Genomic DNA, 27,470 nt, shown 5'->3' with positions numbered 1-27,470 from the left:
GGGGCAAAAATTCATTTGCATAGATGCAACGAAAAATACATCCGAATCATAAAATTGCATTGAAATATGATTACCCTCTTCTTGCGTTCGTTCACGACTTTTTTGTTCACCTCTAAAACCTTACAAAACACGGTAACACCCGAATAATAAAATCATACACGATATAATCGTTGGTAGTGATAGGGCGCCTTAATTTCACGTTTATTTGCTTCGTACACGAGATCCTGACGATCTTGCTTGAAAATGCTGTTTTTCGTTCTTTTCTGACTTTGTACGAGTCACTGGAAATTTGTTTCTTCTATTTCACGGCTCACAAGACCGTCCTCGCAGTGAACGATACTAACGAGAAAAGAAAAACGATACATAATTTAAAAAAAAAAGGAAATGAAAAGAGGAAAATAAAAAAACAACATAGCTGACTCTTTCCGTGGATCGAATCGAAAACTTCTCGCTTTCTTTTCTCGTTTTTAATTTGGTCCATGGTGAAGTGAGTGCTTTCCCATAGTCCAAAAAAATGGGAAGTCTATTTTTTCTCTCTCGTGCACGCTCTCTCTCTCTCTCTCTCTCTCTCTCTCTCTCTCTCTCTCTCTCTCTCTCTCTCTCTCTCTCTCTCTCTCTCTCTCTCTCGTTCACGCGCGCTCATTCTCGCTCTCTCTCACAATATCTCATTATGCATCACAATATTTTTTTTCTATCATACCTTCGTTTGCCACCTGATAACCCGACTACTCGGTGAGTCACTTCCACTCGGAATTATCATCCCCCTAAATGAAGGGGTAGTAACGGCTTTAGAGAACAGCAAATCAAATAAATACGTCAATACATCATTATTGCCGCCTTTGTTTTGGTAGCGATTAATCGGAACAATTAATTATCAAGCTATTAATCGACCCCGACTAATTACGATTCTGATCGATGGATCGAGTCGATCTTTGAACCGTTTCAAAGATTTTCTTAGAGAAAAATCGATGAAACGGCTCGAGAAATACTTTCACGAGGTGCATATACGATTGATTGTAAAATTCGAAGAATTTTTCGCTGTATCCCATTCGCAAAACAGGAAATGCAGTTCTATTTACGATCCTGTCACGTCAAACAAAAAATAAATGAAATCAGGGCTGTCGTATTCTAAACGAAAGCCAATAAGAAAGATACAAAAAAAAAAAAAAATTAATTTTTACAAATATTTTAAAAATATTCAGTGTTAAACAAAATGAACACTTCAAAGATTGTATCGTTCTGACGAACGAGATTAAAGGATCATCATAAAATATATAGGCGTGAAAAAATAGGTCGATTCTCCTAGCAGATTATCAGCAAACCGTTTTCTTCTAATTTTACATTCCACAATTGGTTAGTGCTTCCTTACGGAAGCGATGGGTTACGACCATTTCGTCGCGTTCCAGTGACGAGACACCGTCTGGTCAATCGTATCCACTGTCTGCCATCTGAATTCAGAATTCGCGACGAATCGTATTAATACACAAAAAACTGTGTACAGATGGAGGATACTCGTTGAAGCTAGTCGGATTCTCACCACGCGAAGCGGCGCTCTACAGTCAAAGAAACGTGCAACGAGAATGCATCGAAACGTTTGAGAACCGAGCACACCAGAAAGTGTCCTCGACTCCTTGAACGCTAAGAAATTAATAAATAATAATTAGACGACTAATGATCACCGCCCCGTAGCAAAAGTAACCATTTCGCTTCGTCTTGGTTTTTCGGTTGAAACCAATTTGGCTTAGATCGGCGCAACGATTCGTTTTGCCTGAATCGTTTCATTTCCTTTATAGCTCCATCTCTTCCTCGCTTCGTTTCCGCTGCATTGTTTTCATTTTATTCTTAAAGAAACAACTGGTTACGGTATCAACCTAGCAATGTACTTCCGTTACCACACATACACATTCTATACTTTGCATGTAAGTAATGCCTATTTTCCAAAAGTATGTATGAAATATGCTCCGACCAGAAAAATGATATCGCGACTCTCGAGACATCATCACTCATTGCTCAGTTTCTTATCCTTTTCATCATCTTCCTCGGGATACTCATTGTCAGTATCGAAGCACGTAGTCGTTCGACTCTCATCATTCTATTTCCTTTCTATCAACGCGTACCCGTCGATACCCCGGCCCGCGATTCCATTCACCTTAACAAGAGAAAAGAACATTTTGTACTATAGATAGAAATCAGATACGCGTCGAGATATCGTGGCCACGTGCCATTATCGACTCCCTTGTCGCATACCTGTCGAGTCAACGATTAATGCAGATTAACAATGATTATCTAGCATGCACACACCGTTTCATACATGAATTTCTTCTGTGAAAATTCCACTATCTATTTGCATTTTACGCGTTTAATTTCCACTCACTGATGAACGAAGGTTCTATCGATGGTATCACGCGAAAATCGTTGCTGGACGAAATTGCGTATGCACACACGAATTTCAGTAACGTAGGACCAGTAATCGAATAAATCTTCCGTTGTTGCAGCTCTATCATTCCTCTCATTCACTTAATCTCTGCGTAATCTATGTATCAAATAGAGTGATAATCCACGATCGAAGACTGCATCGTTACACAAACGTATCCACTTCTCTCTTCTAAGTACATCATCGATGGTCGCATCCTCTCGACGCTACCGATGTTCAGGCGCGATGTTAATTTCTTTCTTCTCAGTTAGTCAGAAATGTCTTATCCGGTAAGGTCGACGCACATAGGCAAATTGAAAATTCAAATACACACGAGTATATACTTGGATTATACGAGATGTGTACTTAATGAGAAATTCTTAACGATTAGCCTTACATTGTATGTAATTATATGATGCTTATGAGTTTATGATCTATCGTACTAAAGGAAAAACATACACCACTGAAAGATTATACGTTATTTCAACGCGATCACCCCTTATTATACTCGGGTCGCTGAAAAAGCTACGTCTGCAGTGTGCATACGCTCGGTGAAGGTACGATGTTCAAATTAAGCGAAGAACAGAAAAATATCTGAAATTTTGTTCCTCTGGCTTTCTACTCTTTTCTCTTCATAAATTATAAAGCGTCAAACTTGTTCCTCTTCCTTATGTAAAGGAATAGTATTTTTCTCGTGCACGTCGCATTGCAATGAACATCGTTGTACACCGGCATTCCATATATATAGATAGTGAAGCACATTAAAAACATAGCAGTAAAGCTAAGTAATATGCAAATATTGGAAAACCTCCACTAATTCTATGCAAAGTATAGCTTGTAGAATACCATTCATTAAAAACTATAATTTATCGTATTATTAATAATAATCCAGTTGCTCTGTCCTTTCCTCCCATACTATTTCACAAACTTATATATTTTTTTCTTTTTTTATTCTTTCATTTTTGCATAATTACGAGCAATAATGACTGTGAGCTCTGCTCCACTTGCTAGCAAATTTGCTTTCACTGATCAAACTCGACGAAAAGACAATTGTCCTAGAACCGTATTTTCCGATCTTATTATTTATAGAAATGAGATATTATAACCTTACCAGCAGTCGTAATTTATGTACAATATAACAAACTGGATACAATCACCTTTTTTTCTTTATCCCTTCCTTCGTATTTTCATGATATTTAATAGATAAATCTCGTCATAAAATTATAATCGAGCTCAACTCACTATGCCCTGCCATGTCACATTGAATGATGAAAACAAGTTAAAATGATTTTTTTTCTTTCGCGTATGTGTATATGTGTATCCTTTTTGTACATATGTGTATACATATAAAATTTCAAGGTATTGTAGAATATTTCGTGCGACTAACATGATCTCTGTTAACGTGTATCTACGTAATACCGCCAAACTACTATCAATTACCATCTCAACGCCTACAGTGGATCCATACAGACTGGTTAAAATTTATTTCAAAATGGATCAGAAATTGAAATAACTTTTACCACATCTTCGATCATAGTAGATCGACGAATTTGTCTGTAGATACACGCGAACGTTCATTTTCTATTTTTTTCATGCTTTTCTCTCTCTCTCTCTCTCTCTCTCTCTCTCTCTCTCTCTCTCTCTCTCTCTCTCTCATACACTCTCTTTCTCTTTCTCTTTCCTTTATCCTTCTGCTTAAGACTACGCACTTTTACTCAGAAATGTTAAAAAATCATTTTTACTTGTTGAACCTTGGTGGCCCCCTCAATCGTGGTATCAGTTCTCTTCTGAGCGTCCTCGCGTAATTCGGAGCAGCGTACTGATCCGTCACAGCGATCGGACTTTGCAGGCTCTGTATAAACATCGGCGAGTCCTGTAATTGTCCAACGCCCGCAGCCTGATATTGATATTGACTGTTCGCTATATCTGCTGTCGGGAAATGATTGGGCTGCACGAATTGAGGAGGATTATCGTACTGAGGGTATGGAATAGAACTTTCAGCGGAGAACTGAGGGATTACGGGATTCACGTTCACTGGTGTCGTCGCGAAACTACCAGGGTCGTAAGTTTGATATTGATTCAGTTGTCCAATTTGAGTTGTACTGAACGGAGGCGACTGAGGGAACTGAGAAGTATCGGGGAATAACACGCTGGCGACAGTCGGTTGAGGGAAACTATCCGGTCTGGGATAAGGTGACATGTTCGCTGTAACGTTGCTCAAACTCTGAACATTCGGGATACCAGTGATTTGCGACGTACCGTAGCTATGAAACGCTTGCCTGCTGTGATCTAAGTCTTTAACACCACTCTGCAAAGGACCCCCAACATTTAATTTCGACTTGGAGCTTGGACCGCCCGCTTCGTTGTGCTTGGTCCTCGCCTCTGTTACGAATGGATGACGAACGTTCACGATACTCTGCGGTGCTCGTAGTGGAGGAAAATTAATCGGTGCCATTTTCGACAACGAATTTTGCTGCTCTAAGGCTTTTCTAGCTATGGCAAAGGCGGTATTGTCGTTTCGTGATGCCGGTCGAGAATGATGGGCGCTGGTAGATGTCGCATGGTTCTCCCTGTGCAACGCTTGAACAGACGATTGATTCGCAAACCGTGATGGTAAGTTATTCATAGCTGCGCTATTCCTCGTTTTGTAATCCTGATTATTCACAGATGACTCTTTGTAATCCGATTGTATCTGATAATTCTTCATTTTAGAATCAATTTCACTGGAAAACTTTTTGGTAGAATACTCTTTGGATTTGGATGTATTCTCATGAGGAACATTACTACTAACACAGGCTGTAACATTTCTTACACTACTGAATTTAGAGCCAGATTGGTTTGTGGCTACCATTGATGTGTTCTTTGACAATTGTTCATTTGACTTTAAGTTCTCATTGTTTCCATTGTTCTTCTTCATTGATGGATTTATCCTACTTGCAGGAACTGCGATACCTGACGTGGTAATTGTATTTAAACTGGCATCTTTGTTCCCTACTGCTGTGTTCACTGTTCTGACCGATAATTTCGATAGCCGACCTTTGTTCCCCACGTGATCAAGTTTTTGACCATTTTTACCCTTATCCGTTCCTTGATTAGTTGCTGATAAAATTTTGGCATCTGTATTATTTTGATTCTTGGACAACAAATTATTATGAGATTTACAGTTGATAGTGACAGCTGGCAGGAGCAAAGCGCTGGCTCACTTTTTGGTCATGATTTTGAGATATTCCAGAGCGTTTTGAGCAGCACTGGCTTGAGCATCTTTACTAGTAACACCACAACCATAGCAAACTGCCACTGGTAAGGTAGACAGTTGCACAAGGCACTGGCATTTACCTGTAATGATAAAAAGATGAAACTGTATAATTATATAATTGTTCATACAACTATATACAGAAAAAAGTCATTTTTTTCCTATTAATATATAATTATACATATTAATTGAATGTACCAATGTAGCTTTTATAGTGAAAAGCTATTACACAAAGATAAAATGAGATATTCATAGACTGTTTTCAAAGTATGATGAACTTCTGATAATTGTGTCATAGGTCATACTTGTACATTTCATTTTACTTTCAAATATTACAAAACGATACTTAGTATCTTGTAAACTACTTAGAATATTTATAACGAAAATTTCAGTATTCATAACTGACCCCATATCGACCCGACACGTCGCTTTCATACGGTTAGCTATTTCAAAATTGAAAGAAGTCATGTGTGGACTAAAATCTGCTAAAGATATTTTACGTAAAAAACTAAAAATTATAATTAGACAATTGACTTCTGAAGAGAAACAAAGGCAATCAAAACTAGTGTTCGAGAAAGTAAGTATACGAAAAAGCAGTTAAACACAATCCTAGAAGAGGTTATGTTATATTTCGTTTTCAAAAGTGATATTATTTTCACAAAAACATTTTATTTACGCATGTACAGTTACGAGATCTGCCACAGTTTCAAGAAAGTAGGAGAGTCTCAGTCTATTTAAGTACAGACGACGAAATTGATACAATTCTAATATTAAAGAATTTGTTTAAAACAAATAAAGAAGTATTTGTTCCAAGATACAAGGGTAAGCAAATGGACATGGTTAAATTATTTTCAATGGAAGATTATGATAAGCTACCATTAACTAAATGGAATATTAAGCAACCAAGTGTTGACCAACCTAGAGAAAGTGCTTTAGAATCAGGTAAGACCTGGAATAATTAATTTCTTTATTCTTTATTCTTTATTCTTTATCTGTAAGCTTTCACATATGGGGTTTTCATTACAATTCAAAATGTATTTTATTGTAGGTGGATTGGATTTAATACTTTTGCCAGGTGTTGCATTTACTAAGAATGGTTAATATCAATAAATTATTTTAAAACAATGTTTTAAATTTTAAATAATTGTATATATTTACATTGCCAATTAGGAAAACGTTTAGGACATGGAATGGGCTACTATGATAAATTTTTGCAATCTTATTTAAAGGAACAAAAAAAAAAACCACACTTAATTGCATTGGCTTTCAATGAACAAATATTAGAGGATATACCCACAGCAGAACATGATATACATCTGGATTATGTAATCACAGAAAGTGATTAAACATATTTTTTCTAATATAATATTTAAAAAATAAAAACTTACCACTGATAGACTTTTCTTCAATATCAACATAAGTTACTTCAAATTGTTGCTCTGAAGCAATCTCTTGCAAAAATTGTACCAAATTTACATCACCATCATTCAAACAAGTATTCTGTAACGAAAATAAATGTTATACTACTGAAGAAATATTGGTTTTCATCATTGAAATTCCCCACATCCAAATACTTAGGTTACAAACCTGTAATTCAAAAAGCTTAACACCAGTAGATGACTTCAGACTTTTATGAAATTGTGAGACTTTGAGGCTATGAATACTTGTTAATGTTGAAATTTTGCTACCTTTCAGATCAGCATAACGGGCACTCACATTTGCATTTCTTTGTAAAACCTATAACGGACAATTAACATATGTAAAAATTTGATTGTATGCTAATCATTGGAACAATTTACCAATGACTGCACTTACACTAAGAGTAAAATGAAGTGGAAATGATCCAAGCGTGTTTATTGTTCAGAACATATGCTGCTGTGTAAATGGTTTTTAGTATAAATACATGTAACACATACTATATAGATTGTAATCTTGAAAATTATCCGTTATAGATTAAAGGTGATCAGAAAGGTAGCATATACTGCATAATACTACCTGCAGTGCCAAATCACTTCCACTTCACTAAACATACACACTCATACACAACAAAAACCATACACATTCAGGAATATAAGTAACAATTTTTACAGCATTTAGAGATACATAAAGGAAATAAAGGGAAATATATAAAGAAAATAGAAAGTTAAATATTTTTGATTAGTCAAAGCACAAAAGATTATATTTATATTAGATGCAGTCATGTTTAAATAAGTTAAACATAATGAAATAAAGAATTATAAGTTTTAATTATATTAAAATAAATATACAGAAAAAAAATATTCTTACCTCATCTTCATCTACATTAGGATTTTCAGTATTCATATCATGTAAAGCTTGCCACATTTTATGAGCTGCATGCCTCTTAGCTACTTTCTTACTTTTTCCTTGACCAACTTCACGATATTTTAAAATAGAACAAACAATAGTAAATTGTCTTTCATGTGGTAGACCCTCCTCATTTTCCATTGTATATTTTGGTGGGGGCCAATGACGTGACATGCACATTTCTTGTAATGCTCCAATTGGATTTGCAATTATTTTTTCTTCCCCATACCCTGGTAACTCTTGTAAATTTTCAGAACTGCATAAAACAAATAGATCACGATAGTTAATCTTTTACCTAAAATGAAAAATAAAAAAAACATTGACAACTGTTATTCTTACTCTGATATATTATTTGGAAGTGGAGAGTCTGGAGTCTCACTATTTAATCTACATAACTTATCTAATACAGCTCGTGCAGCAGTATGCTTGGCCTCTTTTTTTGATTTTCCAGTCCCCATTGCTGAAACAATTGGATCTGCTTCAATCACCAAGTTCTTATCATTTACCATCTAAAGTCAATGGTAAATAAATAAGATAATTACAAAGTCAAAGTAGATTTAACAATTGAACAGATGTACTGCATTATTAAAATATAAATTCAAAATACTAGTAATGCTCCATCAAAATTAGATACAAACCAACAATATCAGCAACAGTAACACGATAACGAAAAATAGGCTCATGGATAGCACCTTCTACTTGTATTAGCTCATACTTTGGTGTTGTACCCCTACGAGAAAGCAATTCCTGAAGAATAGAAACTGGTGTTTTGTTGCATGATGATTTCATCTCCAATTGAGCAGCTTCACTTATTGGAAGTTTTTCCAACATTAGACTGTGTATTGAGAGTCGAATTCTGCTACGCCGGTTAACATTATTTGAATGATTAGGTACCCCACCTACATTGGCCATCATATTAGGCCCAACCTGTTGGGGTTGATGCATTTCTTCCATGTTTGTTACCTAACGATAAGAATGCAGAATATTCTATCAGTATAATTAAAGATTATTATTATTCATGCATCAATTAAATTGCATAAAAAAAAAAAATCATCAATTCAAGGTATAAATAATTAATGATTATTTGAAGCTATTTCATCTTGTTTTCAATCAAGTATAATTATTGCAAAAAAATACTGTAATTGAATCAGAATATATTTAAAAAAATATCTAAATTGAAAGTGTTCCGGACAATTGAAACAAACAAAGTGACATTTTACGCTCCGAGAGTTACAATTTAGAAGCATCATCTTCATGAATAAACAAGTTTTTCGATGAATTGACAAATCGCACTATTGATCGATATGTATTACTAAAATAAAGAATTCAGATGTGAACTCGTTATAAATCTGGTACGAATAATAAAATCAGACCATTATCTCAGTCAAAAGATTATTAACGTATATAGGATCTGTGCACTGTAAAACCGTAAGAAAACCGGCTGGCGGCCATGATTGTTATAAAATTCATTGATTAATTCTAGTATATGGAGCATAGAAAATATAGGCACGAAATATAAAGGTTAAGTTTCGTTGTGATTTGAACGAGAATAAAGTCAGTGATGACTTTGATCGCTGACAAGATTCTATTTAAAACGATGATGAAGAGGTCCAACAGACCAACCGGTCACAGTATCGTCCGCTACATACACGAAATCAAAAAAAAGTCACTACCTTTACTCACAATTTTCAAACGTTCTATGTGAAATAAGCTGGCTCCTTAAACAGGCCAATTCCTATGCGAAAAGCGAATCCCGCTTTTTGTGACCGATCCAAGTCTCACAAAAAGCTTGATCCGTTTGACGACAGAAAAATGGTTTGCTGACTACCGGAGAATCTTCCTCGTTTCTGGCTCTGCCGCAGTGTACGATGCGAGCAGTTTTTCTAGACGCAGAAGCACGCGCACCTCTTCTACGCAGGTGCATTAGTGGCGGTTTTTATAGATACAGATGATTGTTCTATTCCATTTAAAATACACAACAACATTTTATTTACTATTTAAACACTACTGTATGTTTATGTACATTACTTTAGTTTTCGAAACGATGACTTTGACTATTTGTAACACAGATCAAGTAAATGAAGAGAATGTAAAATCAATTTTTCACATAAGTAATTCCTCGATTTAATTTTTCAATTATTCATCGAATCTTAAGTTTATTTATTATGCTAAAAAAGTAAAATCAGATTAATTAAAGTACATATTCATCGTGCACTCATTAATGTTATTTAAATGATTTTAAAAATGTATGTGTATTTTATGTTGAATTTGGCGCTTTAACTGAAAACTCACCGCCATTATCAGTTATAGCAGCCCGTTTCTTGGCAACACCGGATGTTGGAGTATTTCGCATTTGTATACTCCCTGGAATCATTTCCGGTTGTTGCCCGCTGAAACGGTCGAAAGAGTGTACGCCATTATCCCGTACTGACGCTACGGTGCATTATTCTAAACGTTTCTCTCGTTTTTTGCTACTTTCCATTGCATTCATTCATATTTGATACTTCACAATGAGCGACATTGAGGTAATTTTTATACTTCTTCTTCAAAATAAAGTGTTTCGCACAGTTTTATACGTATTACTTTTGTAACGGCATGCGGCTATCCACAGCCATTATCGATCCATCAACGTACGCCTATATTTTACATCTACAGAATAATTTGAATGATCTTTTATTGTCCTTAGGTATTCACTAACTTGCAGAATTTTTTAAAGTGAATGTTGTTAATTTTTCCTTTTGAGAAACACTATTGACATTTAGGATCTTTATCATTGTTTGAAAGGTTAAGCTTACGCGGAAATGATGTTTGTAAAGGTTTTTTTTCATTTTATACAAATTAGAACACTAATTTTCAGTTTATGTACTTATATGTTGATGCAATAGCATCGTGTATTTTCTTTACATCACATACTAAATTCATAAATTTCGAAGGATTTGTACAATGCAGAATAACGATACATATTTATATATATTCTATTTGTTTTTCAGCGAAGTGGTAGTAGGAGTGCAAGTCCCAGAAGACCAAGAACGGCGGATGGAGGTTTGAGAGACTCACGTTCACATTCAAGATCACGGAAATCACGTGAACGTAAAGAATCCCATAGGCCAGTGAAAGAATATTCAAGATCGCGCAGTCGTTCCGTATCTAGAGGAAGAAAATCTTACCGCAGCAGCAAGTATGCCAGTGCAGGTCATCGTGGTAGTAGTCGCAGTCGTAGTCGTTCTCCTTACAGGGGTGGGAGGTATTCTCGTAGCAGATCTCGTTCATACTCTCGTACTCGTTATTCTCGTGAACGAGACAGGAACATCTATCGTTCACACTCCCGCAGTCCAATGTCATCCAGACGACGTCATGTTGGTAACAGGGATAATCCCTGCCCTTCCCGATGCCTAGGTGTATTTGGACTTTCCATTTTTACCACTGAACAACAAATACATCATATCTTCTCCAAATATGGACCTGTAGAACGTGTACAAGTTGTAATTGATGCTAAGGTATATAAATCAGTATTTAAATATATTAATAATGTTTAAGTTAGGTAAGTCTCTTCAACCAAGGAAGGTTGTGTTGTGTCCTTGAAAGGATAGTATAGTCCCTTGTTTTAAAAAGGGACATAAAAAAGTGCCAGAGATTTAGAACGTTCATTTATTAAGTTTCTATGAAACGTTAAAGGCCTCTGGCCACATACATATTCCAGTTTGTTAGTGTAAAAAGAATATGGTAATAGTTGTTCGTATATCTACAGTGTAAATTTATGTTGCAGACTGGTCGTTCAAGGGGATTCTGCTTCGTATATTTCGGATCGTCAGAGGATGCTAAAGTAGCGAAAGAACAGTGCACAGGAATGGAAATTGATGGTCGACGAATAAGGGTAGACTTTTCTATTACGCAGCGAGCTCATACACCAACTCCTGGAATTTACATGGGAAAACCTACACACCTACACGACAGAGGATGGGACGGACCCAGACGTAGAGAGTACGTTCATTTTATTTTAATATTCCTTACGACAATCAACAAAGTACTAAGTAACACATTTTTATTTTTTAAAAGTAGTAGCTACAGAGGAAGCTATCGACGTTCACCCAGTCCATATTATAGTCGCCGCCGTTCACGCTACGACAGGTCGAGATCGCGTTCTTATTCTCCACGTAAGTTCGCTTTTTGCTCTAATATTTCATCTAATATAAGCAGTCTACAGGGATATGTGTCTCCTTTGAAATAACATTCATATTATACAACATATAGATAATTTATATTTCCCTATTTAGAATAATACAGAAACTCATTGATTTGATATTGTATAATTCGCTAAAATTTATCCCCCTGGTATTTGAAACACATAATTAGGTTCATTAGCAATTTCGATTAATATAGAAAAATCCCTTTTTTATATCATTTTACTTGATAATTTCATTTAACTCAATACATTTCGAGTAATGTAAAGGAAGACATTACTACAATGATACAGTACAAGGAGTAGAAATCCTTGAACTTCATAAACTAATAGTTTATAGGAACATCATACTAATACATTATTTTCCATTATTCATGATAAACACAGATTCCTAAAGGCAGTAATGATAATGGAGATAATAAAATGTACACGAAGAAGAGAGAAACAGGAGACATTAAGTACTATGTTACCACTGATACGTTATTATTTGTGTCTGTATGTACACGCGAGTAACACAGAAATTACATTTTCAAGTTACAATAATTTTCTTAATCGTAGGTAACGGAAATGCTTAATTTAGATTCATATTTTCGTAGACCGCTTATATTTAGTTCAAACAAGATGTTTTAAGTACAAATAAGTAGTTAAAATTAGCAAGAATGGAAGACAGGAGCATCAAGGAATGCATCCAATAAATCGTACGGTAGTAACTAAGTGTAACCCGTAACCTGGGTCAAACAATCATAGTTTTTGTTGCTTAATGAATTTCAGGTCGGTATTAAGTGACACGAGTGTGATGCGAGAGGCCAGGTGTTTGGGAGACCATTTGTGTGACTTGACCCTTTGACCTCAAATTTCTCCTAACAATACTGTACTGGGTCAAAAAAAATGCAAACGCTACATTCTCACTACTATTCTTACCTTACCTAATTTTGCATAATCATGCAATTAATATACGGCATTTAAATTACGATATTGTACAATATCAATTAATGAGATAACTTAATAATAATGCAAAGGAGTGTAACATATTCTTTGCATGAAACAGTAAGGTTAGAATGGACACGAAAAACCTTATTTTCATAACGTTTCTATCGCTTCCTAATAATTTTATGAAGATAAGGTTTGCGTTACTGTACATTTGACTATTAATGTGAAGGTTGGAATATAATCTCAAGGTTTTCATTTTCCTTTAACAGTTAAATTATTTGATTAAAAGTTGTATTCCAGCCGTTTTGACATTTAGTATCACAAGGCTAATGTGATATTATATCAGGAAATGTGGTATTCCTAATTGTTTATATGAAAAAAAAAAAGAAAGAGAGAGAAAGAAAGAACAGAAAAGAAAATGAAACACATTACACACAGAAAAGAACGAAACAAAACAAAAAAAATAAAATTAAAAATAGAAGTAAGTTCTCTAACCTGTTTGTTTGTTTATAAGGTTTTGAATCAAGAGGTATTGGATGATAGAGGGAAGTTTGAAGTTTCACTCATGAAAAAATGAAAGTTTTGAAAAGTCGAAGACAAGATATCTGAAGATGTTTGTCTTGCTCGAATTTCGAAGATCCGAAGGTTTTTCGCGCTTGTGACAAAGAATATGATCCGAATCGCATTCATTTCCGGCTGAGAAGTCTCAAGCCTAGAAGAACTGCAAGCACTCTGTAAAAAGCAAGCCTCAAGACAGTAAGAAATCGTTGATCGTCAGACCCCCGACCTGGACAAGCCAGTGGGGTTGGGGGTGAAACTGGCCGAACGTGTTTCAGAAAATGTTCAAGAAGCATCGAAATCTTTTCTGAGTAGGGAAGAGAGAGCGTAAGGTGCTCCAAGGTTTATACTGATCATATTCTTTATCAGTTGGTTTGGTTACATGGTATATTCGTAATTAGGTGTTTATAAAATAAATAAACGTATATACCTCGTCCCCATTTCCCTCCACCATCCCAAAACCTCCTATATCCTTAAGGGTGATGTCCTGTTGTTTTCGTTTTGTATAGGAATAAGCAGCGGCGATTCGTATTAAAGAAAAAAATACAAAAAAAAACTAATAAACAGTGTTTTGACATCAATTGCGGATTATCTAATATTTTAACAAAAATAGTATTTAAATAATTGCTGTCTACTTTCAATGTGTGTTACTGTGACATTTCCTCTAACATGGTAATTCATTAACTGCTACAAACAGATTTTAATTTGTATATTTTTGAAAGTTATCGCTCAACAGTTGTATAAATATACTCTCTGGAACAATTATAATACCGTATCTGAAGCGAGAAGACGTGCTAACTAAAGTCTCACCAACGAGCCAACTAGCAAGTCTTCATTTTGTAATATGGATTAATAAAAATTGTCTATTTATTGCAAGAATGGCATTTTGAGAATTTATTCAATTTGTTAGCACCAGAACACTATAACCATCTAGCGGCAGTTCTTCAAATTTTGTGAAATATTTTTCATATATATAAACATCGCATTAAACGGTTCCATAGAAACACGGAGTATGGACTGTGGTACGGAGTTATTATTCCAAACTTTGAAGATAGTCACAAGTAGTTACGTGAAATCACGTTTTACCATATGTACATACATACATACAACAAATTCATAGTATGAACCAACGTTTTCCTTTGTTCAGATCTATTTTGCTATAATATGAAACAAATTTACTATAATATGTGACGTGACAGTAATGTGTACGCACCTTTAAGTACGTGGTGATTGTGGCTATCTTCAAGACCTGTCGTCTGAAATTCTGGTCTACTGTGATCAGGAACGTGTTGTAGTAACGAAAATATGGAATACTTGGATGTCGGTTTGTTATTGAAACTATGTGTGATCAGTCTAATAACTGTGAATTGTAACGCTGCAACAAAAGAATCGTATCAAAGCGTGACACAAGGATTATATGATGCAAATGATAACGTAACAGTATTAAACGTAACTAATTTTAAGTCGTCTGTCTATAAAGACACAAAAGGATGGTTAGTTGAGTTTTACAATAGTTGGTGCGGCTTTTGTTTTCGATTTGCACCATTATGGAAAGCTTTTGCTAGCGATGTTTATGGTAAGTACTTTACCCACGTTAAATCAGAAAGTTTTCAAATGTGCAGTAAGAAACTTTTTATCGTATTGTTTACGCTCTCTTTAATCTTATCGCATATGTCTATTCTTGATATAAACAATTTTGATAATACTAAATAATTCTTACATAATGTATATCCAAGTTAATGTCAATTACTGAATTTTATATAAACATCTAATAAGAATAATATTCTGAACATGTATATGTTATCCAAGATTGAATATATCTTGTAAATAATTTATTTCATTAATTGTTTTTAGCATGGAAAGATATTGTAGTAATTGCTGCAATAGATTGTGCAAATGATGATAATAATCCAGTTTGTCGTGAATATGAAATTATGTATTATCCAATGCTGAAATATTTTTCTGTAAATGCACATCCATCATCCTTAGGATTAGTGATGGAAAAGTATGATAATGTCAATGAACTCAGATATAATTTAATTGATTTACTAGAGAAAGAACAACAAGAAGGACGTGGTACTTCATGGCCTAATATTACACCGTACAGGTATATTTATGTCTATAAATTTTTATTGACATTCACATTTTACAAACTAAATAAATGCTTTATTCGACATAGAAATTATGAAACATCAAATATTTGGAAAGCTGTACCAAGTACTGTTAAATACTTCTTTCTACTATTTGAGAAAATAGACTCACACTTAGGTGCAGAAGTTATATTAGATATGCACAAGATAACAACAGTGCAAATAAGAAGAGTAAGATCAGATAATGAATTGCTGTGTGAGACAAATAAGATTACTAATTTTCCAAGTTTGATAGTCTTCAGTCGTAATGAGACACAGAAATCTCTTAAAATCACGATTCCTACAAGAGAAGGTACCTATAATACTATCAGGGAGTTCATCATTTCAAAAGGAGAAAATATTGATCAACAACTTACAAAACATTACCCAATAGAAACTGAAAATTATAAATCAACTACCAGTACTTCAAAGCAATTACAAGAAACGGAAAGACCAGAAAATACTGAAATAATTAATGACCATATGTATCAATTAGATTTAGAAAATGTTTTGAGATATTCCATTAGCCATGAAATTCCACTACATAAAGTAATAAAAAATGAAAAAATGAATGCATTAAAAAAATATCTCAGTGTATTGGCTGAATATTTTCCTTTGAGAAACGGTAATATTTTTCTAGAAACTATTCGTGACATTATTAAGAGAAGAGATAATGTAACAGGAGAAGAATTTAGTCAAATAGTGAAATCTTTAGAGGAAGAAATTTCATCTGTATATTCAGGACCATCACAGTGGATTGGATGTAAAGGAAGTGAAAAAAGATATCGTGGATATCCTTGTGGTCTTTGGACAATGTTTCATATGTTAACTGTTAACTATGCTATTAAAAATAATGACACTGATCATGATCCAAAAAAGATATTGGAAGCAATGCATGGATACATACATCACTTTTTTGGATGTACTGATTGTGCTCAACATTTTGTACAAATGGCTTCAAAGAATAATATTTTTAATGTATCTAATCTAAATGATAGTATTCTATGGTTGTGGTCAGCCCATAATGAAGTCAATGCAAGATTATCAGGAGATGATATGGAAGATCCAAAACATAAGAAAATCCAATATCCAGCAGTAAAGCATTGTCCAAATTGTAGATATGAAAATGGCACTTGGAACAAAGAGAATGTTTTAAGATATCTCAAAACCAAGTATAGCTATAAAGGAATAAATTATCAAGACTCTAGTAACAAACCCAAAAGAAATGATGGCAAAATGAAAGTAAGACAGGAAAGACTAGTACTAAGTAAATATACAAGTACTAAAAAGATTGGATGGGATTTTACAATTTTTGACATAAGTATTTGTGTTGTGTTGTATGTTGCATCTGCTATCATACTTATATTAGTTTGTATAAAATTTGCAGTAAAAAGAAAATACAGAAAAAAAGTCTATGTTAGCTTACTCGTTAAAGTATGATTTTTATTTTTAATAACTGCAATTTATAAAATTTAAAAAAGCATTTGGAAGATATTAATGCGAAAAGTGATTGAGATACAATTGTGTTTATATACTGTAGATATTTTGTTATTTTTTCATCATAAGGTAATTCCTCTATAAAAGTATGCTATTCATAGGAACAAAATTGTAATTGTTTTTATAAATAGTATCGACTTAACTCGATATCTATAAATCACAGTAATGTGTATTTATCTCTTTTTATACAAACATTTTTTGTTTAACACGTCGAATATCATGTGACTGCTTCAATCATTTATTATTATTCCAATTACCAGTGACGGTAGCGGATGACTCTCTCTCGAGATTCAACGTGTTAAAATTAGTAATAAAGGAACAATACACGGTAGATAATTATTTAACATATGAAATTTTATAATGACACTGTTTTTACCACGATACTAATTTGTTTACAACAATTGATTATTTATTGATTCAATGAACTCAAGTTTTATGTAAATTTGATATGATTGAAGTTATTGTATTAAAATGGAAAACATATAAGTAATAAGAAATATTAAAGTCCATTACAAAACACTAAAAAATTAGTATAACTGTAAATTAATCTTACTAGTACACAATTATATTTTGTTATTCATTTTAATAATTCTTAATTCTTGTAAAAGTAACAGTTCTTGTGCATCTAATTTCAGACTTTTAAGTGTAAATATTAAAATCAAATTCTTCCAATGTTCTGCTAAAGACATATCTATTGTAATATTTATTTATTTATCTTTATATACTTTACTTAATAAAAGCACAAACTACATCCAAATCTATCAATGTATACATAATCAAATATATGTTTGTAAATAATAAATGTCTGTAAAGCATGACAATATTATTTTAATATCTGCTAATATATATATATATATATATATATATATATATATATATTTTTATACAAAATTACACATTAATCAATGTAAGTACTTATTTGCTTTTTGGATTACAATATGACCACGAACTTGCTGTATCCCATATTATACCATTATGAGGTAACTGAGATGTTATATAAGGAAGTATCCAAGTAAGATACCATCGGTCACCTAATACTTCTTTTATGTTCTGTTTCCAGCCTAAATTATATGTTCGAATTTTTTTGTTACTTTCATTTGCTACATTTCCATTTAATATTAAACGAAAGTGATAAATGCACAAGACCCCTGTGTATAACATCCCTACTACTGACACAATATACAAAAGTAAATAAAATTGATCTATGGAACCATCAAATCCAAAAACAAATATTGCTAAGGGAAAAATGATTTTTATAATTGACATAGGAAATTCAAAATGTATTCTATCCCAAATAAAAAAATTGTTATAACAGAAAATATATGTTGTGGCTACAAATAAATATAAGAGAAACATTATAAAGTATCGATGGTTAAAATGACCAATACAGCAACCAGTGAAAATACAATGATGGTCCCTTTTTAAAATACAAACGTCGCATGTCGGGCAGTGCCATGAGCGTGGAGGTGCAAGTGTTTCACAAGAAGCACATAATCTCCAACCATCTCTGGTATTTGCAGCACTTATTGGCATGATATCTCTTCTGGTACTGGTATCACAGAAAATTGTATATGTGAAGTTTCCGACTATATTTAACATAATAAAATTCCCAAGAAGAAAATGTAAAATATATGCCAATGATCCAAACTCGTGTATTGTTGGTAAGACCACCCACAATTCGAACCAATACAACAAAGGCACGATTGTCAATATAAAAGTCATTGAGAGAAAATCACTGAAGGTACGAGGCCAGATTTGCTTTCGAATGATCATTTTAAATGATTTGTTTTCGTCTTATGAAACACGTGGATTCTACTCAACAGACACCAACAATCTGTTATCGATGGATGCACGTTTCATACTAGCACCCTTTTTGCTATAACCTGAAACTAAATATTGCGAATTACTTCTCTTTTTTATATTCTATTAATTCAAATAAATTGGTGCTTAATATTTTTGTATGTACTTACTAACTTTTCCATTAAAGTCACTATTCTTTATCATTTCGTGTACAGATAAGTTGCACGATTTATAAAGTTTTGTATACGCGCGAAGTTCAACTCTTATCCATTATTCCCCAACTTCATAGGCATTACTTGTTCGAATAATTTTAAATGTATCGTGCGACTGCATACGAGAAACGTTTAAAATTCATTTTGGGTCCCAATTGTTGAAAAAGGTATGCAAACTCCAGAAGAATTTCCTTTTCCATTTCCACCATACTCTATACAGAACGAATTTATGAAAGCACTTTACAAGTGCTTAGCGAATGGTAATTTGGGAATTTTTGAAAGTCCAACAGGGACTGGAAAAACTATGTCAATTATTTGTGGTGCTTTAAAGTGGCTGCTTGATCATGAAGAATCGGAGAAAAATCAGTTAAATACTGCAATTTCTGAGCTTGATGAAAAAATAAAGAAGTGTACTATTTCTTCTGACAATTGGTTCTCTGTTCAAACTGAGCAAATACAATTGAACAGTGAGAAACAAACTCTACAAGTGAAGTTAAATAGTATACTTCAGTATGAAAAAAAGAGAAGTGCTCTTAAAGATACAGTTAAAAAGGTAAATGATAAAAAACGACTGCATTGTCAGGGCAAAGAGCATAATTTAAAACATAAAGCAAAAACAGAAGAAAAAGATTATATACTTGAAAAACTGAATGTAAAAGAAGAGAATGTTGATGAGGAGTTACTTTTAGAAGATATAGCAGAGCATTCAGATAACTCGGAAGATGAAGATAAAGAGGAAGAGCTCTATGAAAATACTAAAATTTTCTTTTGCTCTAGAACTCATTCTCAGTTATCACAATTTATAACAGAACTTAAGAAAAGTCCTTATGGTGAAAATATATCTGTTATGACACTGGCATCTAGGTAATTTTTAAAAATATTCTATACATTATTAATGGATTACTGCTAAAAGATTATAATATTTGCTGAAGTCAATTTATTAATTTGCATCTACTATTTCTAGGCAAAATTATTGTATTAATAAAAGTGTAAGAAGGTTGAAGCAATTAAATTTAATTAATGAACTCTGTTTACAATTACAAAAGAAGCAAACTACAGCTAAAGATGAAAAAGATATTAAGAAGAAAAAGGTAGCAACTAATTGTCCCTTTATGCCTGGTAATCAAGACTTACTGATAGGGGAAACTTTAACACATATTCAAGATGTTGAAGAAATTGCACAGAAAGGAGAAGATTTTGAAACTTGTGCATATTATGCTTCAAGAAATGCAATTCCTCATTGCCAACTAGTATTAATCCCATACAATTCTATATTACACAAAAATACTAGAACCAGTTCAGGAATCAATTTAAAGGGAAATATATTAATAATTGATGAAGCTCATAATTTACTTGATTCTATTGAAAGAATGCATAGTGTCACGATTACAGGCAGAAATCTCTTGCACTGTTATAGTCAACTCTCACAGTATCAAAAAAGATTTCAAACCTTATTCTCTGCTAAAAATATTTTGAGTTTAAGCCAATTAAGTTTTTGTTTAAGAAAACTTTTAACAATTTTTGGAGCTACTACAAAGTCAAATCCCAATGATACTATAAATGCAGAAGTATGCTCAAAATTATACAAAGTGGAAGAATTTGAAGTGATGACAGAAATTGATACTGTAAATATCTTTGAACTATTAAAGTTTATAAAAAGATCTCGATTGATTCATAAACTGCAGAATTTTATGGAACAATACGGAAATCAAGTAACAATTCATAAAAATGATAAGAAAACATCTGGTGTGACACAGTTTCTGAATTCTCTTAAAACTAAAGATTCAGAATCAAATGTATTTCCTGTAAATACAAATACTGTGACAAACGAAGAGCAATCAAACAATCCATTAATGCCAATTGTAAGTTTTTTAGAATGTCTACAAAACAGTTGCGCAGATGGACGTATATTTATTGTTCCTGGTCCAACTGTTGGACAAAGTACAGTGAAATTTTTATTGTTAAATCCAGCCGCACATTTTCATGATATTGGTATGAACATGATTTTAAAAACATACATGTTATTGCCACTCTAATTATTGTCATACTGGTTTACTACATGCTTATTAACAGTAAGAGATGCCAGAGCTGTAATACTAGCAGGTGGAACAATGGCACCAATGAATGAATTTACAGAACAACTATTCGTAGCTGCTGGTGCTGCACCTGAGAGAATTGTCACATTTTCATGTGATCATATAATCCCTCAAGAAAACATAGTATGTAATATTGTAACTCATGGTCCAACTGGTGTAGAATTTGAATTTAATTTTCAAAATCGACAAAATGTAAAATTGGTAATAGCCTACTACTACAATTATAAAAACTTATAATGGTGAGTGTTATTATTATATTTTAAAAATTTTATATTTTTTAGTTAGACGAACTTGGGAGATCATTACTAAATTTGTGTAATATTGTGCCAGCTGGAATTGTAGTATTTTTACCTTCTTATAATTTTGAGGAATTGGTGTATAAACATTTCGATAAATCTGGTATTATAGCAAAGATTGCGTTAAAAAAGTGTGTTTTTCGAGAACCGAAACTCGCTTCTCAGGTATTATTCCTGATATTGGTTTTAATACTAATTTCTCATACAAATCTCATATATGTATTGAATTGTCTAGGTAAACAAAATTTTGGATCAATATGTACTTCACATAAAGAAACCACAAAGTCCACAAAATGGATCATTATTGTTTAGTGTGGTAGGTGGTAAATTAAGTGAAGGATTAAATTTTTCTGACGATTTGGGTAGATGTGTTATAGTAGTAGGAATGCCTTATCCAAATATTAAATCGTTAGAATTACAAGAAAAAATAAAATATTTAAATGAAAACATTGTATGTATTCCTTGTACATTTTTATGTACATTTTTTTATTGTAACTAAGTATTTATATTTTTATCTGTTTATTAGACATCATACGCTGGACAAAACTTTTATGAAAATTCATGTATGAAAGCAGTAAATCAATGTATTGGACGAGCTATTCGACATATTAATGATTACTCAACAGTAGTACTATTTGACAAACGCTATAGCCATAAAATCAAAGCACTTCCACGTTGGATTCAACGGTCAGTAATAGTTCATAATACATTTGGTAACATGGTTGGTAGTACAGCTAAATTTTTTATTAAAAAGAGAAATGAAACAGTATGCGAAAACATTAATTAATATAATCAGTGAGGAGGACAAAACATTATAAGTATTATATTTTTTACACTATTACATTTACTTAAAAATATACCACTGTTTTTTGACAAATAATTTCAATAAAAAACGCACTTAAATATTAACATACTTGCAATTATTACATATAATTCATAAGTTGCACATCAAACTTATATGTCAAGTCATGATAATAAACTTGTCCAGGATATAATATAGAACATGGAAAATGTGACTGTAAAAGGTTTATTTTATATACTAATATTCAGAATTCTTTAAAAATTTTAAATGTTACTATGCACTTAAATGGTATACTTACATAATGTATTGCACTTGGGTAGTTCTGTGGTTGAATACTAAAACCACAATATTTTTTATATTGAGCTCCACGTTTTCCTAATATAAATTTTAATCTTTTGGGCTTAGTCATTGATCTTTCCCATGGTAATTCTCCTTCATCTTCCATATCACTTTTACTTTCAGCTTCTTGGTGTTCCTATGAGATAATAAATTAAAATTAAGTTTATGCAGAGTAATATGTACATTTAATGTATATTTACTTCTTCCAAGAAATCATAACTGGATGTGGATTTTGGAATAGCTAGAGGTGGTATACGACCTCCAGTGTAAAAATGTACTCCACGCTGATCAGAGTAGATTTCTAGAACACTAAATATCAATGTATCTGCAATTACTATTTGTAATTATAATACCATAGAATTAAAGCTTAGTATACATAGTTTTAATTATAAATACCGTCCACTTTTTACATGCCAAGCTTTTGCAACAAATGCACTTCCTGGTTGTCCACTTTTTGTAACACAAAGATTATGATCGTAACCTTCCCCAGGTGGTACCTTGCATTAAGTAAAAAAGACTGAATTAAATAAAATTATTTAGTATATGTAAAGTATAGTAACATTTAATATTTTTTTTATACCTTTTCCATATATTCTCCTAAGATTCTTGGTATCCTAAAATCCATAACTGTTCCACCTACACCACGTATAGCACCTGTTGGAACTGGGTCTGTATAGTCTGCAAATGTCCATCGATCACAATTCATTAAAATTTTATGCTTCTTCAATTCTGCCTCTCCAGCATCCTGTACAATTTTTATTTTTAGCAGATTATTGATGTAAAAGTATACTTTAAAATACATTACTACTTACATGGCCAGCTAGATTAAACAGAGAACCATGAGATAAATTCACAATTGTTGGCTTAGAAGTTGTTGCTTGCATACATATCTCTAATTTATTATCTGTAGTTAACTTAAATCTTATTATAGTTAACACTGCTCCTGGGTAGCCTTCCTCACCATCTTGACTTAAATAACTCATAACAACTGAACACCCAGCAATGTAGGAATCCCAAACTTTACGACCAAATCCATTTTCCTAGTGATAAGATGTACAGGAAATGATTTTGAATTAGATAATTATAATTGATGTGATGAATAAATTTACTCCTCCATGTAAATGGTGTTTTCCATTAAAATCATTTTTTGTTAATTCATAATCTTTGCCTCTAATAGTAATGTTACCATTTTTAATACGATTTGCACATCTGCCTAATATGCAACCAATAAATGGATTTGTTACAGGATCCATATACCCTATAAAGTTGAATAAAATTTTTAAAACAAAATATTTATATAGCTTATGTGCGAGGTATGATATAAAACCTTTCAAATCATCAAATCCGAGGACGATATCAGTAGAAAATCCATATTTATCTGGACACTTCAAAGACATAATTGTAGCACCCCAAGTAATAAGAACAACTTCCATTCGATTAGCATTTGCCATGGTATATGATTTTATTATTTTTGGCACGGTGTCCGTAAAAATTTGATCTCCATTATTGTCTAATTATTATAATTTATTATCCTTTATGCATATAACTTTTCTCTAATCACAAAAAATAGAGATAATCAAGCAACCTACCAAACCAAATTTCTCCAAATATTCCTTCTGTAATTGTTACATTTTTACAATTGCAACCATGAAAATCCATAATTAATGGCCTAATTATAACTATTATAATAAAATTTAGATAATACTTAACGTAAAAGAATTTCACATGATCATTCACAGTATGAATAATACAATAATTTTTAAATTCAAATCTTCAAAAAGTTAAAAATATTTCATTGTCCTTTTTTGTTTGGACAAGAGAAAATCATTCGTTTTTTCATGTATGAAACTCAATAAATGTAAATATATATAGTTCGAAGAAAGACATTTAATTCAATATCTGCTGTTATTTGAAATGATTTATTAATAATAATAAAGCATCACCTACAGTCCATGATGCTTTAATGTTACATAATTGTAATAATCAATATAATATATACTCCGGTTATTATTTATAATTCATATAAGTAATATTTATAGAATAATGTACAATGCTTGGAAAAATACATGAACTTTTAGTGCAAATCAGACACCACATCAATACGTTTCGCATTCAATTTTTATATATATATTCTGTTACATTTGAATCTGTTAAGTAAAAAATTCGAAGACAATATTTGTTATTGCATTTTTTTTACTCAATTAGCACTTTTTTAATTTTGCACATCATATATTGAATATTAGTTGCTTGTCATCCTATTACTGTATTAGTTCTGTTCCTCATTTTCATAGATCTTAAAGATCACGTAGTGCTCAATATAACGTGTTTCGCAAATTATATATTCACCACAGAAAATTCTCTGAAATTCCTATATCTTCATACAATTATTATTACTAAAGTTATATTACACAAAAAATTTCTTTTTCAAGCTTTGGGCTTTGCATTTCATTATTTTTAAGGCGCACACCAAAGCAGTCATCTGTTGTTTAAATACACGTGGAACACATTGCACTTAGCTTATTAGTAATACCCTTACAACTACAGAGTAATTTGAAATTTAAATAAATTGCCAGTGATTATGGATTTACGGGTTGCAGTACATTCTACGTCCTCGAAGCTCATATGTTACAAAGAAATACTGACAACAAAATTAATTTCACACATAAATATTAAGTAATCAAATATCTGTGATAACTCCACCATACTAACTATGTACTTTCAAATGTTGCTAAGTAAAATTCAATTTTATAGAACAAATAAACGTACAAACAATGGAGGAGATATCACAGCAAATACTATGTGTACATTGAAAGCACACTTCTTTCATAATTATCTCCTTGGTCACAAATATTATTGTACAAATCGCTAATCTGTAAGCTGCATGCAGTTTTAGCATAACTTTAATAAAGAGATATTTACAACTTTAATTTGTATAGAAAGAAACGAGTTCAGAACAACAATATTTGATGATATTCAATTTTCTACAAAAGAAAATTATTTCTAAAGAGGAATTTACGTATATAATTAAGTCCTTTAAAACATGGATTTGTGAATGAGTCTATTGCCATTAATCTATATGAAAAATTACTTGTATATAGTTACTCTGAACACTGTCTCTTCATAAATTTTGTTTAATGGATGAAATATATCATCTATAAATGGTTTTTAATGAAATACAAAACTGGATCTTCTTAGTTTAAGCTAAAGAAGTTATAATATATAAAAAATAAATATAGCTTAGACTAGCACTGTTGGCGATCAAACGCCATTACACAATCAATAATTCATAGCTGCCTAATATTATAATTTTCATAAGTAAATTATTGTTACTATCAACAATTATTATTGATATTAGCATTCTAAGATTTCATTAAATATTTCTCAATTACCTTGGAAGCATTTTCAATTACTTTTGTGTCTCTTAACATATTAAGTACATGGTACTAGCACCGTAGAATATCTTTGTACAGCATAGAAAGGCATACCCATGAAATATTATACAGGACTCTAATAATATCAGAAATATTTCAGTCAAATGATTCATTGAGTTCAATTATTTTTAGCAATTCCAAATACTGGAATTTGAAAAAGTAGAAGTGTACGTCAGATAAAATATTTGAAATTGCAAAGTATGTGTACAGTAAATTCTTGAACAATGGGTTCACTTTTCCTGCTTAAAAAACATAATTCTCATTTAGTTTTACTTTGAGAAGAATTTTATTGGTGAAATATTTCAAACATTTTCTAATAAATAAATAAAATATACCGGTGACAAAGAATTTTCATCGTTGATCTAATAAAACTACATCTTATAAATCCATTAAATATTAAAGTCCACCAAAGAAATACTTCTTCAAAGTTTATCTTCTATTCTTTGTTTCAATTCTATCATATTTTATATACATTGCAACATATCCTACAATACTGATTATCATCCAGGAAATTATTGCAAAAACATGTAGCTTTTGAAACAAAAATCTGTATCGCATTTTCATATTCACGTTCTATACAACGTCGAAGAAATTATTTTGATTGGATAAGAAAACATAGCGTAGAACATACGCAACATGTAAATAAGTTTTGATTAGTCTGTGTAAGTTTAATCTAAACGACGGGTTAGTTATTTTATACTAATGAATTAATAAATTAGACGCATTCGCACATAAAAAATTTAGTTTAGTTATAATTTTTTAGCAATTAAGGAAATACAAAATACAGATCAGAATATAGGATATTATAGTGGCTTTTTTCTTTTCCTTTTTATCCAGTAGGTAAAAAAAGAAAGAAAATATGTTTCTTTAAATACCTAATATCCTGATCACATACTAGTATTTCAAATATAAAATCGTTTCTGGGACACTCAACCATTTGAAAATCCAAGAAACCCTTCGGTCACGCTTTACACAATATGACCCATATAAAGGAATGTATCAACCGCTGTTACATTGTTTCAAACAAATAATAATATAATACTTATATTTACAATATTGATTATGTATATATGGAGTGTTTTTGTCCTAAAACCTGTTTTGTAAGTATGTCACACCATAAATGGTTACATATGCTCTTTAAGTATGTACTAAGTATGTAAAACACTTTTCTACAGGTACGCCAATCACTTGGATGTTTACTGTTTATCT

At 32.2% G+C, this 27,470-nt stretch overlaps 7 protein-coding genes across 26 annotated transcripts; 4 read left to right on the top strand and 3 right to left on the bottom strand.

Annotated features, from left to right (window-relative positions):
• Window positions 1-5,612: 5,612 nt before the first annotated feature.
• On the bottom strand, window positions 5,613-9,825 carry LOC143185282 (protein Loquacious-like). Of its 6 annotated transcripts, none has more exons than XM_076388182.1 (7): window positions 9,665-9,825; window positions 8,630-8,954; window positions 8,331-8,466; window positions 7,953-8,247; window positions 7,254-7,403; window positions 7,055-7,166; window positions 5,613-5,749 (listed from the first exon to the last, which is right to left on the bottom strand). In XM_076388182.1, exons 2-7 carry the CDS (start codon window positions 8,943-8,945, stop codon window positions 5,613-5,615), a joined length of 1,146 nt encoding a protein of 381 aa, XP_076244297.1. In that variant the 5' UTR covers window positions 8,946-8,954; window positions 9,665-9,825. The 6 variants fall into 6 exon arrangements, with proteins under 6 accessions (XP_076244297.1, XP_076244295.1, XP_076244298.1 ...); XM_076388180.1 differs by having other exon boundaries at window positions 9,675-9,825; XM_076388183.1 differs by having other exon boundaries at window positions 8,331-8,451; window positions 9,675-9,825.
• Window positions 6,099-7,195, top strand: Mthfs (methenyltetrahydrofolate synthetase). Its single transcript, XM_076388187.1, has 4 exons — window positions 6,099-6,243; window positions 6,353-6,608; window positions 6,715-6,762; window positions 6,837-7,195. The coding sequence occupies exons 1-4, from the start codon at window positions 6,133-6,135 to the stop codon at window positions 7,010-7,012; spliced, it is 591 nt and encodes a 196-aa protein (XP_076244302.1). The 5' UTR covers window positions 6,099-6,132; the 3' UTR covers window positions 7,013-7,195.
• A 557-nt stretch (window positions 9,826-10,382) lies between the features above and the next one.
• Tra2 (transformer 2) lies at window positions 10,383-14,538 on the top strand. 8 transcript variants are annotated; one of them, XM_076387402.1, is made up of 6 exons: window positions 10,383-10,516; window positions 10,982-11,235; window positions 11,323-11,488; window positions 11,758-11,972; window positions 12,048-12,145; window positions 13,616-14,240. In XM_076387402.1, the coding sequence occupies exons 1-6, from the start codon at window positions 10,502-10,504 to the stop codon at window positions 13,639-13,641; spliced, it is 774 nt and encodes a 257-aa protein (XP_076243517.1). In that variant the 5' UTR covers window positions 10,383-10,501; the 3' UTR covers window positions 13,642-14,240. The 8 variants fall into 8 exon arrangements, with proteins under 8 accessions (XP_076243517.1, XP_076243512.1, XP_076243514.1 ...); XM_076387397.1 differs by having other exon boundaries at window positions 10,982-11,488; window positions 12,051-12,145; window positions 13,616-14,538; XM_076387399.1 differs by having other exon boundaries at window positions 10,982-11,488; window positions 12,051-12,145; window positions 12,943-14,240.
• A 100-nt stretch (window positions 14,539-14,638) lies between these two features.
• LOC143184860 (sulfhydryl oxidase 1) lies at window positions 14,639-18,143 on the top strand. Its single transcript, XM_076387394.1, has 3 exons — window positions 14,639-15,235; window positions 15,514-15,766; window positions 15,839-18,143. The coding sequence occupies exons 1-3, from the start codon at window positions 14,965-14,967 to the stop codon at window positions 17,226-17,228; spliced, it is 1,914 nt and encodes a 637-aa protein (XP_076243509.1). The 5' UTR covers window positions 14,639-14,964; the 3' UTR covers window positions 17,229-18,143.
• A 57-nt stretch (window positions 18,144-18,200) lies between these two features.
• Window positions 18,201-19,337, bottom strand: LOC143184862 (putative palmitoyltransferase ZDHHC24). Of its 2 annotated transcripts, none has more exons than XM_076387404.1 (2): window positions 19,260-19,337; window positions 18,201-19,174 (listed from the first exon to the last, which is right to left on the bottom strand). In XM_076387404.1, exon 2 carries the CDS (start codon window positions 19,056-19,058, stop codon window positions 18,201-18,203), a length of 858 nt encoding a protein of 285 aa, XP_076243519.1. In that variant the 5' UTR covers window positions 19,059-19,174; window positions 19,260-19,337. The 2 variants fall into 2 exon arrangements, with proteins under 2 accessions (XP_076243519.1, XP_076243518.1); XM_076387403.1 differs by having other exon boundaries at window positions 19,256-19,319.
• LOC143184859 (ATP-dependent DNA helicase DDX11) lies at window positions 18,866-27,234 on the top strand. Of its 7 annotated transcripts, none has more exons than XM_076387390.1 (7): window positions 18,866-20,161; window positions 20,262-21,289; window positions 21,371-21,594; window positions 21,675-21,854; window positions 21,925-22,140; window positions 22,216-22,376; window positions 27,102-27,234. In XM_076387390.1, exons 1-7 carry the CDS (start codon window positions 19,467-19,469, stop codon window positions 27,103-27,105), a joined length of 2,508 nt encoding a protein of 835 aa, XP_076243505.1. In that variant the 5' UTR covers window positions 18,866-19,466; the 3' UTR covers window positions 27,106-27,234. The 7 variants fall into 7 exon arrangements, 6 of the variants coding, with proteins under 6 accessions (XP_076243505.1, XP_076243504.1, XP_076243503.1 ...); XM_076387389.1 differs by having other exon boundaries at window positions 27,099-27,224; XM_076387388.1 differs by lacking the exon at window positions 27,102-27,234 and adding an exon at window positions 22,954-23,242.
• Window positions 22,572-24,489, bottom strand: LOC143184864 (galactose mutarotase). The gene is made up of 8 exons (XM_076387405.1): window positions 24,420-24,489; window positions 23,940-24,340; window positions 23,643-23,870; window positions 23,411-23,575; window positions 23,227-23,327; window positions 23,031-23,139; window positions 22,790-22,966; window positions 22,572-22,705 (listed from the first exon to the last, which is right to left on the bottom strand). Exons 1-8 carry the CDS (start codon window positions 24,487-24,489, stop codon window positions 22,613-22,615), a joined length of 1,344 nt encoding a protein of 447 aa, XP_076243520.1. The 3' UTR covers window positions 22,572-22,612.
• Window positions 27,235-27,470: the final 236 nt, after the last annotated feature.

Source organism: Calliopsis andreniformis, chromosome 10 (assembly GCF_051401765.1).
Source record: "Calliopsis andreniformis isolate RMS-2024a chromosome 10, iyCalAndr_principal, whole genome shotgun sequence".
NCBI classification, from domain to species: Eukaryota; Metazoa; Arthropoda; class Insecta; order Hymenoptera; family Andrenidae; genus Calliopsis; species Calliopsis andreniformis.
The sequence above is the reverse complement of the archived record's forward strand: the minus strand, read 5'-3'. Positions and strand labels throughout refer to the sequence as shown.